General features: G+C 34.7%; 1 protein-coding gene across 1 annotated transcript; it reads left to right on the forward strand.

The window, feature by feature from the left end:
- Window positions 1-1,808: 1,808 nt before the first annotated feature.
- LOC113237133 (4-aminobutyrate aminotransferase, mitochondrial-like) lies at window positions 1,809-12,184 on the forward strand. The gene is made up of 9 exons (XM_026473427.1): window positions 1,809-1,881; window positions 1,992-2,128; window positions 3,656-3,826; window positions 4,342-4,620; window positions 5,085-5,245; window positions 5,668-5,818; window positions 8,994-9,151; window positions 9,558-9,826; window positions 11,904-12,184. The coding sequence occupies exons 1-9, from the start codon at window positions 1,830-1,832 to the stop codon at window positions 12,047-12,049; spliced, it is 1,524 nt and encodes a 507-aa protein (XP_026329212.1). The 5' UTR covers window positions 1,809-1,829; the 3' UTR covers window positions 12,050-12,184.
- Window positions 12,185-12,528: the final 344 nt, after the last annotated feature.

A 12,528-nucleotide genomic window follows, 5' to 3' on the forward strand; every position in this document is an offset into this window, starting at 1 on the left:
TCACAGAACAAACTATTTCCAAGAAGTTCTAGGCTTCTTCACGCCAATTTCAACTTAGATTTAATTTTTTAAAAGAAAAGAAATTTTTCTCGGCTACATCATAGTCATTCTTTAAAAATAAAAATGGCGATAAGAATTTAAAGCTTTTTTCAAAACACTGTTGGAGCATTTTGTCTATAGCTTTATCACGAAACGATTAGAACACGAAAAGATTATTTTTACTTCCTTTATTGTAATTGATCTTGTAGAAGAATATTCACTTCTATGACGCTTTTATAATTGTCTACAAAACGCGATGTTTCAAAGCGATTTTTTCTTTTGACAGTATTACAAAACCTTTTTATGGAGTAATGAATGATGAGCATTTTAAATAAATATCCTTTCACACGTCACACAAGGTCAAAAAAACAATTTAAGAAAGTCAATTTGTTGCAAAAAAACGTTAGTTTGTATAATTATATGGAATGTGTTATATATGCCTAGCAAGGTGGATAAATTCCCTATCAGATAAGGTATATTTCAATGACATACTTAAGTTATGTTGGAAGAAACAAAATTTTCATTACAAAATTGAGGTTATGTCTTCACGCCAACCACATTTCACACAATGATTTCACTGTATTCTATTGATAGACGGCACAATACACATACACAACATTGAAGTACAGTAGTTTACGCGCCCATTTCATTTTTTTATTACTTCAGAACACGGAATAACTTCACAATGTTTGTTTATTTGTCAACAAACAAAAATGCAGCATGACCGGCTCGCGCGCGAATTACCGACTAATGTATCGAATGATGTGACATAATATTCAAGATTTACCATCTTCACCACATCTTTTAATATTCTTTACTTTATCCGTTTTGCATGAACTCTTACTACGTCCAATAGAGTAAAAACCCTAATTATAGTATTTTTTTTAAATAAAATCTACTGAAGACGCGCTATAACGTGTTTGTCAATAAGCATAAACACTACAGAATGTCTATAAATGAAATATATCTAGAATAAACTTAAGAACAGTTTGGTTTTTAGTGTATTAATAGTCTTAATTGGATGTGTATAGAACAATTTTACTAAAAATAATCATTTGATCTATAGATGAACTTAAAATAAGAGCTATAAGAGTAAATCTTAAGAGAGATCACACTTAATTAAGTTGTTTGGTATTAACTCTTAACTTGCGGAAGTTAATTAGCCGTCCATAAGAACCGGAAATGGGTCCGTCTCGAATCAGCGACTTCCGCAAATTAAGAGTTATGAAGGTTTTAAAATTTTGACTTGAGTGAAATAAGTCTATAAGAGCAATTTCTTTTTTCTAAAACCATTTATAGATATAATAGTTTTGAGGCGTGTAAAGTGTGCTCCTTGTGTTATGGCGTGAAAATGATCCCGCTGCAAGCGCTGTATCGATATTTCCATACCGCGTCTCGATCTAATTTTAAGGACTCACATCACAAGATACTATACAAAATCGTATTATATAAACCCAGAACAGTGCTGATCTGGACAGTGATTATTCTGAGAGCACCAAAGTAAGTCAATGGCACCAAAACAAACATCACAAAGTTGAACAAACTGCATGCGTCTATGACAATTTCGAAATTCGATAACCAATCGACAAGCCAATCTATCACTCTTTGATCCATAGCTCATCACAAGTCTGACATGATGAGGAATTTGTGTAGTAATAAAATATTGCACTTTATATGAATTTATTTGTTACATAATATATTTTAAAAATATATATTTTGTCTAATTCACAGAATTTTTGAGTACTATAATTATAACACCTTCGTATTTTTTTCCATGAACAATATCAAACATGTTCCGGAGAAAATGTTTATTTTTAACAAGAAAATTATTATGTAATAATCGTAAGTATATTATTTTACTGCTTGTAAGCTTACTTTACAGCCGTTTAAGTTATTTCGTATACATGTTGCAGATTTCAAAAGTTTCATGTGCTATCAACTTTTTTTGACAGATCTTTTGAACTGTGCCTGCCACGACGGCTCAAATGAATTGGCGTGTATAACAGGAGAACCTTATGGACCAATACTGAAAACTCCGGTACCGGGACCAAGGTCTAAAGTATTATATCTTCAACTTAATAGAATCCAGGTGAATATTGCACTAAACACTTAGTTTTAAGCGTGATTGTAACATGACGGTATGAAATTTTCCGTGAATGTGTCGTCTTTTTGTTGCTTTAAGATGCTATCCTAACCATAGTTATTGTGTTTTATATTGACAATAGCTCGAGGCTTGAAGTTTATACCCCGTAAGTGTAGAAACTCTGCGAAAACTTCATGAATGTAAAGTTTTGAGACGTTAGTAACATTTTGGTTAAAATGGGTCCTTTTTGAGATTTCAAAGGGAATCGCCAAGTAACAGTTGTTGATACAATTACTTATTACAATTTTGTCCCGTGACATAAAAAACATTTAGTGAGTACATAACCCGCTTAAGTAAGTCATAGGTAAGGGAATGATTACCAATATTACAGTGTTAAGAAAAGTGTATATCAATAGATATAGATTAAATAGGTACCGTCCTGAAGTACGGTATATTACTAAAATAAATAAAAAAGTATTATTATTTAGGAAATGAAACTATTTTTCCGGATTTGAATCGCGCGCGAGTTGTTTTTTCAAACAAACCAACGTTTAGGGCCCTTTGCAGGTCCCATAGTCACGGTTGACTGATATTATTATTATTCTTTTCAATTCAAAACAAATTTTCGAATGGGTTTCGAAATCCCGTATTGTAAGATGAGAGCTGACGACAACGTATACCCCTTCGCCAAGCTTCAGTTACCTGCGAAAAGCTACCGGTGAGGTTATGTGAGAGGCTGTTTTAGTGGTGCATGATGGCTCCCGAACCGGGGTTATGCGTTTATGGTGCTAGCTTATTACGTATTTGTTGAGAACGCGCCAACGGGTTCACGATTTCACAGAGAATTCCACCCTAACCAACGACAGCTTATCCGTGAAACCATATTAGGACCCTAGCAGTGGTTGTTGGATTACCGACAATTTAGAACATCCTCACATAACCAAGAGCAAAGCAGAATTGCGTATCTACAAGAACTACGATGATCACTAGAGCACTTTCAAGAATATTCATGACGATTTATATTTAATTCTATATTTATACCATAAAGCCCACAACTTCAACTTAAATTGACCAAGATCTGACACATTGTGAAGTAACTATCATTATTAGCACGCGTCCTTGTAGATGATCCCAATTTTTGAAATACGCAAAAGCTACTTATCTGAATTTCTATGTAAATTTGGAACTAAAGTACGAGACAGCTTAATTAAGAGTAAATTTCATATTATTATTGTAGTAAATAAAAAATTATCATGTTTATATCACTCATAAGCTCAGAAAAAGTACCTACGAAGCAAAGTTGGTAATCAGATGATTGTGCATCGGGCCGCAACGCAGGCGCTGTGCCACGTAATATTGTATTTCGAACCAAATTCCTTTCATTCCGTCATTGACAAATTCATTGTGCAAGCTTTGATTTAAGATTTACTTTTAAGAGTGTTATTAACTATAACTTAAGGTTTTGCAGCTAATGATGATGCTAGATATACCTATTTCGTAATAGTGTATTTATACCTATACTATCTATTACAGCAAGCTGGATCCGTGGTATTATTTGCCGATTATGATAAAAGTGCGGGAAATTATTTGGCGGATGCGGATGGAAATATGCTTTTAGACGTGTTCACACAAATAGCGTCACTACCTCTTGGATACAATCATCCTGAACTTATCAACGCTTTCAGCAGTAACCCTTATAACATAGTTAGTTTATTACCATACCATACATAACTAATTTTAAGTTGCTATTTACCACTTATATGTTTCTTACTTTTTTTGCCTCCTGTTTGACTCTAGGTAAATAGAAAGAGATTTTCTGCTTCATTTTGTATCAAATATATGGTGCTATTACTGAGAGGGGTAGCCAGGTGTACCATAGGATTTACCTGGTTTGGGCTCCTGTTTTCCTCATCTAAGCCCTACGTTCAATCATTTGCTTATAATTGCTGCCTCCGTGACCGTACAGTTACCATGCGGGACTGCCACGCAGAGGTCCCAGGATCGATTTCGAGGCCGGAAGAAATATTTGTAGGGCCTACATTTATTTATCTCGTGAGTTTGGGTGTAATTTGTGGTTGTCTATGTGTGTGTCCATGGCACCCCCGACCCAGGGTTTCCCTAGTGCGGGGTTATGTTGAGTGTGTGCGTTATTATTATGACATTTTATTATTATATCACTATTATTACATTCAGTAAAAAGCAATGTTTAACATTTACAGAATGCCTTAATCAATCGTCCGGCACTTAGCGTATTTCCTCCAAGGGACTGGCCTGACAAACTAGAACAAGTGCTTTTAAGTTGTGCACCACAATGCATGACACATGTGCATACTATGATGTGCGGCGCTTGTTCTATTGAGAATGCTTTGAAGGTTGCGTTTTATGCGTATCGTAAATTACAAAGAGGAAATTCTATACAATTCACACAAGCTGAACTAGACACTGTAATGTGCAATGAACCACCAGGATCCGCTAAGCTATCTGTGTTGTCTTTTCGGGTATGTGTCTGCGTTCTCAGTATTTTATGCACGTGGTTTTCTCAATGCAAATTATTCGAGGTTAAGTAAAAAAAATAGTTGAGAAATGTTATAGAATGAACAATTTATTTCTGTAATTCAACACACATTTTGTAAGCTGACGACATTCATTAGAACACTTCCCGATTACTAATATGGCCAATGCCGGGTTGTTTTTCCACGCGCTTTGGCAAACCTAGAGCAAAAAATCTTGGTAGATACAATATATCTTAGTTTTCAATATTATAAGAGTGCCGTTATTTTCCGCTGGTCGCCGATCTTCCAAGTGCTAAGCGTAAATAGCAAATTGTCCTTTTTGGGAAAGGCTTACATTAAAGACTGAAAAAGATATGTCTGGAAATATAATATGCCAATTGAAAATTGTCAAAAAAGTATTTTTTACATTATTTAGCTATAGGTAATCGAGGATTTGCCTACATTTTTAGGGTTGTTTCCATGGGCGAACATTTGGAGCGCTATCTGCGACTAGATCAAAAGCTATTCATAAATTGGACATTCCGGCATTTAATTGGCCTGTAGCTGATTTCCCAAAATACAAATATCCTCTTACTCAGCATAATTTGGAAAACAAACTAGAGGATGAGAGGTAGGTAAGTACCTAAATGTAGGTACATAATAATGTTTTTGTAAGCCTTTCTAAAAAATACGTTAGGGTGGGTACAAATTTCGCGAATGCGCCTGTTTGCGAAAGGCTCAGGAAAGAGTTGTGTTTTACGTATGTGGTGCGATTGAACAATGCTTTGATACAAACAGCGGATTTGTCAGATCTAAACGCACCTTTATACTAATAATAGTAATATGCTTTAAATTTCCTACACCATAGGAAATTTAAAGCATACATTAGTATACAGTACACTAGATCCTTTGGATACTTGTAAGGTTGATAGGTACCTTCCCACCTTATTTGTGGAATTGATGATTTTCCTATTTAAAATACCTTTAGTATCCACTCGTCGTTGTTGTGTGTAGTACCTACATACGTGTCTATTAACTAAATTCTTCTTACAGATGCCTTGAGACGGTGTGTTGTCAAATAAAAAATTACAAATATAAGGGACATCCAATCGCTGCATTAATCATTGAGCCAATACAATGTGAAAGTGGTGACAATGAAGCTTCGGCTGATTTCTTTAAGTCGCTTCAGGAAATTTGTAAACAGGTTAAACAGTATTTTTCAGCTATGTAGTAGATAACAACTATGGTCATTAACCCCTTTCTTTGCTGTCTAAACTTTCAAATTTGGGGTACATAAACGACTTCAACATTTTTTCATGGTATTCAAACTGGCATATTAAACTTCCCACAAACTGAAAAGTGAACATATGTTATAAATCGCAAGAGCATAAGATAAAATATTCGAATTTTTTAATTTTCTGTTAAAATCAGGTTATAGCGAGTTATCTCTTTAAGCTCGAGCATAACCTAAAAACTAGCTCCATAGTTTTGTGTACTTTAGACAGATTTTAGTACAGAAACATCTGCTGCCCTCTAAGCAGTGGCTGTCTAGCCGTTCGCAAACTACAAGAACCGGCACTAGCCTGGAGAGCTAGTACAGGATAAACTAGATATCCTCCAGTCCCTCCAGCCGCTTAGGTTATTGGGAACTAGGAAGACGTCGTTTTTCGACGTCGGAAAGTGTGCGTGCCTTACAGCTCCGCCACCAATGAGCAGATTTGGTAGTGGACTTAGAGTCGACGGCTGAGCGGTGGCAACCGCTGGTTGTGCAATGCGCAATGGGAAGTGAGCGGCGTCCACAGCTCTGGTACCTATCTGGAAAATAGGGAGGGTGCTGTACGTGCACCCGGGGTGGCCACCCGAGGCACTAGCCTCTTGAGAACCGGGTGAAGTCAGTGACAGAAGCTGTGACAACCCTGTACACTGACTGATCAGGGGTCAGAACCTGAACTTGTAGGGTTCCTGTGCACCAGTGGCGAGGCGTGAAAATTGCCGTTAGTAAAGCGGGAGCAAAACTAAAAGTGCTTAACAAAAACTTCTTTTCCCGTTAAAAAGGAGTCTTGGTAACACTTATTAGAATACAAGATACACTGGATTTCACTGTTAAATTGAGTGCCAAATGTAGTAAATTAACTACTTTAAATATTTACTATATTTTATATTTATTATATTATATATTATATTTATTTAACGGTGAAGCAAATTTTGCTATTAAAATTTTTAATTACAACTACTAATTTTATTATAATAACACGAACGCACAAACATCTACGTAAGCCTGAGTGTAAGTTTTTCGTCACAAGAAACGCATCGAACGCGTTAGCGTTAAAATCGTAATTATAGCAACATATTTCGATAGTGTATTTTTCCGTCATAAACGCAGACCGACTCGTTTTCAAAGCCACAACATAGCGTAAAACGTTTCGAACATTACAAGGGCTTTTACAAGTGTATGTTCGAAATTTCACTTATGAAAGAGGTAAGTAACACAAAAAAAAACAGTAAATATATTGAGTTCTCAGGTTTTCGCGAAATAGTTTCCTTTTCTATGTGTAACAACACATAGGAAATGAAACTATTTTTCTGGTCATTCGTGACCATGGGACCTGTAAAGGGCCCGAAACATCGGTTTGTTTGAAAAAACAAATATACGCGATTTAAATACGGAAAAATAGTTTAATTTCCTAACCGTTAAATAATTTGAAGCCTTCACATGTAAAAGAAATCATTTAAAGTTTAATTCCTTCTTCCTCCTCCTCCTTCTTTACAATACAATACAATAGCAAGCAATCGACACCAATAAGAATAGTCTTTAGTTCTTTAATACTCGTTTTTAAGTTATCTTTAACTTAAAAACGAGTATTAAAGTTAAAGATAACTTAAAAACGAACCATACATTAGCTGTAATATACGTATCCATAATTTTGCACACCTTTTTGCACCTTTCATTAATGTTATTGTCGCCTGCTGGGTCAGCATTAACATTCTTGAGCGTTTTAGTGGGTTTATTGATATCCCCATATTCATATACATTAAAAGAAAAATATTTAGATATTAATCCTTTAAATGCTGGGGTCACTGCAAGCTTCTTATTTGAAGCCCACGTCACAACACTCACTGTTCTATGAAATGAACCAGCAGTTCAATCTATGTCCCACTTGTTTTCATTTTAATCACTAATTTTAAGACAACAACGTTGTAATCGTAATAATTAAATACGCGGGCAAATCAGACTCCAACAATATCAAATTGTAAAAACATTACGAAATCTTATGTCTCTTTTATTCTCGCGAGTATAAATGAAAGATAAATATAGAATATTATTATCATAAAAATTATTACTCAAATAAATGGAGTAGAACCATTGACTTACAATTATAAGTAGAACGCACGACACAGATTAAAGCACAGTTAAAATCTTATTTAGAATTTAGTTGTATTAATATCATAGCTGACAAACTTAAAGTTTATTCCAGTAAGTTGGCGGTTATTGCCGAAATCATTAGTCTTTAAAACTAAACCGTACGAAGTGGAAATAAGATTTAAATTGACGTGAATGCTATTCGACAACAACCTCTATAATCTTCGAGTTAAGGGTAGCCATTATTAAGTCGTATTCTACTATGGCTTTTTGCAAAAGTGTGCGTGTATTTTGATATGAGCGAATAGATTTCATGAATGAATTGAAAGCCGAAACGATGTCCGGCTTATTCGTGCTGCTGATTGGTTGAGATCCATCGGGAAGGCTACAGTACTTCGTATTCTCAAGGACTTAACCATGTTTATTAATCAATTATTTGAAATGTTGAATATAACATTTTTAAGTGGTACGGTATGCGCGCTGTCTAGTGAATCTTTTGATAACACGTGGAAAATTTTAGGCAAGCCGATGGGAATCGGGTTATATGGACGCATCGCCACTGCTATGCACGCACAGGTTATAGTAGTGCCCTTCTCGTATACCCTAAGGGTCGGTAGGGAGGGTCACTATAATCAAAACTAATGTAGAAAAATATGGGGCTGTGAGCCTTTTAGGATAAGAACGGTCCAAAGCGTCAAGCTTGAGGTGCTCTTGACTGTAGTAATCTGCTTATTATCGTGGTGTGACCACTATTAAAATTTAAAAAATATTGTTTTCGACATTCATCGAGTTCTCAACATAAGCATACATTTGCTTAATTAGAGAACCTAATCGAACATTGTTGAACCAAATTAAGAAATAGATTCATTTTAAATTATTTTTTTAAACCGATGGTGTTTGGCGAGTTGTATATATATGTATGTGTGTATATATATATATATATATATATATATATATATATATATAGTATATTGTATAAAGCGAAAATGTCTATGAAAGTATTTATCGATTGTTTCAGAACTGTATAGCTTTTATTTTAGACGAGATTCAAACTGGTTGTGGACCAACTGGTAGATTTTGGTGCCACGAACACTTTGACCTTCCATCACCTCCCGACATTGTTGTCTTTAGCAAAAAGATGATAACTGGTGGATTTTATTTTGCGTCCGAATATTTGTAAGTTTATAAGCGTTAAGTTTGATTATAACAATAACTATAAAGAAAGTCACTTGTAAGCATAGTAGGTAAATTTTTAATTTGTATTTAAAAGGAACACTGTGGCGTTTGTTAGCAATTTATGAATAGCGAAGATAGAGGAAGTACCTAATAAACATACTGTATTATTGTATTATATTATATATCATATCATATCATACCATACCATACCATACCATACCATACCATACCATATCATATCATATCATATCATATCATATCATAGCATATCATACCATACCATACCATACCATACCATACCATACCATATCATATCATATCATATCATATATCATATCATATTACATTATATTATATGCAATACTGATATGCTGAATTACAACTAAGAATGGTTTTACGTTTATAGCGCTCCACATCCTTACCGAATTTTCAATACGTGGGCGGGAGAGCCGTCAAAATTAATTTTGCTGGAAAAGGTTCTGCATGTCATACGTGCGCAAAACTTGCTTTCATTGGTGAGATACAGTGGTATATGCCTCAAGAAAGGACTCCATGAACTGGAAATCGAATTCCCAAACTTAATTAGCAATGTGCGGGGTAGAGGAACAATGCTAGCGTTTACTTGTGTAAACGAGGATATGCGTAATCGAATACAAAGAGATTTATTAAGCAATGGTAAGTACATTAGTATATTTTTTAAATGCGAGTACTTAGAGCATATTGCGAGTAGACGGGTTACTTTCAGGTTAGCTTTCTCTACCTAATTTCGGTGGCAATGTTTATTATTTATGTATTCGAGTAAATTATAGCGAAATATTCAATAATATTTCAGGTTACTACAGTCGAATATGAAATAATACTTCATGACAATATTCTACGTATAATATTTAATATAATAAATAATAATAATAATAAATATAATAATAATAAGTCTAACAGAGTCTAAAATACATAATAGTAATAACGAGACTCATAGCCCCGCACTAGGGAAACCCTGTATCGCAGGTGCCATGGACGCACATAGACGACCACAAATTACACACAAACTCACGAGTGAAATAAATATAGCCCATACAAATATTTCTCTCGGCACAGGAATCGAATCCGGGACCTCTAGCGTGGCAGTCCAGGATGATAACCGTTCGGCCACGGAGGCAGTTGCCACCGAAATCTGGTAGAGAAAACTAGCCTGAAAATTACCCAGATCATAATATCCTTATAAAAAGTCGCCGTGGCTGTTAACAAAGACTGTGTGCAGTTTTGTTAAAATAAATTTTGAATAGACGTTTTAAGTCATTGCATTTTGGTTATAGGGATAATGAGCATAATTTTAATTATAAGTCACAAGTGTTAACGTATGAAATTAAAGAATTAACCCCAGTCCCGCGACGTGAATTGTAAATCATGCTCGAGTGCAAAAGAAATTCCCTCCATTAATGCAACATTTTAGTTCGCGCACTCGGCCCTACGAAAATTGATACTTAACGTATTAGCTCTGCATCCGAAGGGCGAAAAATCGACTCTGATCGGGGACCGGTGATAAGTTTCAAGACGTACAAGTCTAATAAGTAATGACTTTTTAAAAATAAAATTAGAAATATCCAAAATTGTAACGTTAAAAAAATGTATATGACATTCGTAGAGGCAAAAGTTATTTATGTCTATTTACTAATACGTAACATACTTTTAAAGTTTTTGATATCGCTTATATTTACGGAATAATCGCCTGGGCACACTTAACGATTTCACGCTGTATACTCCCTAAGAGTTTTCGCGTCGCAAATGATTGGTTTTCCCTATTCTACTTCGATTACAGTGTGAAACCAGGAGGGTTATGGTTTTAGCAGCATATTTATGCGTGTGTTCATTTATTCAACCACCAGAGAACTATTTAGACGTCGCGTCGTTGCAGTTGTAACGATTGTTTGCGTGCATTAAAACCTATCGGCTAGATATTTGCGTAAAAAGTCCATTACGTCGTTCGTAGTATAATGTTATTAGTTTATATTATATATATATATTTAATATAAAAAATTATAAGATTCTGATTCTGCGATAATTTAAGTCCTGTTTGTGCCCCTTTCCCTTTGGCTTTGTACTAATCTATTGCCATTCTGATCACTGATAAAATTTAGATCCGTATATTTTTTTAACTATGCTGTCTCGCTTATCATCCAAAACTACTTTAAAACAATAACCTCTTGCCCAATTTACTCGTTACGGTAAGATCTAACAGCACGCTTCTGTAGGTCGTAATATTATCTATATTAATGTCGGCTGTATTTCCCCAAAGGAAGATACCGTATGTTACCACTGTGGAAGTAGCTAAAATAAATCAATCAAAACTTTCTATGCCTGAAAGTTTCGTTTTTTGTTGTTGTTTCAACAACTTATATAGTATTTGTGGAACCCATTGCAATTTATTATTTAAAGTGATATCTAAATATTAATCTGTATCTACAAGGTTACATTTCGTTTTTAACTGGGATTTTTTTTGTTTATCTAGCATTAGGTAATGTAAATTTTACACAATTTGTTTTTTTTTTGTCATAAACTGCAATCCCACTATCTTTGAAATAACATTGGTCACGTCGACATGTGCACATCATTGGTGCCCTGTATCTACAAAACTATTTCAGATTGGAATGGTCGTAGATAAATAATTTAATTTAGGTACGTTAATTCATTACGACAAAGGTCTTGAAAAACGACTAATAAGACTTAGTTTCATAAAAACCTATTGTCGTTACAGGTATTGTCGGGGGCATTTGTGGAGCTTCAAGTATAAGACTGAGGCCTTCTTTAATTTTCCAGCCAAGGCATGCACAGATTTATTTAAGTGTTCTTAGGGATGTACTAAAAACTGCCAGTACTAAAATGCGTGTTCAATGTAAATAACATTTTTTTGTGAACATGTGAACTGTCTTATATCAAAGTACAGAAATCTAATTGCCTAATTATTTAGATTTCTGTGTATCAAAGATATACCTTCTACCTACATATTTATTTCGTAGGCAAAATAGATAAAAAAAGTTAGTGGATCACTTAGATCGGATTATTGACGTGAAAGTATAGAAGTTGAAAGAAGGTTGGAAGTACGTTTTCATATGTTATAGTCGTTACCAAATAAGAGGCCAAATTTGACACTTGTCATCGTGACGCGAATAGGGGTGTGGACTAATCATATCGGTAATCACATTATACGATTTTCACGAAAAATCGATTAAAAATTTGAGTTTGTGATTGTTTAGATTATTTTTCGGTTCATTGTTGTTCAGGGAGCCTAAAAGGCCAAATCGTGCAATTCTGTTAAAAGCAATTCATTTACAGAATTCCTTGCATTCTGTGTGGCAATTCCTCTTATTTTCGTGAAATTG

Source organism: Hyposmocoma kahamanoa, unplaced genomic scaffold, assembly GCF_003589595.1.
Source record: "Hyposmocoma kahamanoa isolate Upper Pololo Valley unplaced genomic scaffold, ASM358959v1 93, whole genome shotgun sequence".
NCBI lineage: Eukaryota > Metazoa > Arthropoda > Insecta > Lepidoptera > Cosmopterigidae > Hyposmocoma > Hyposmocoma kahamanoa.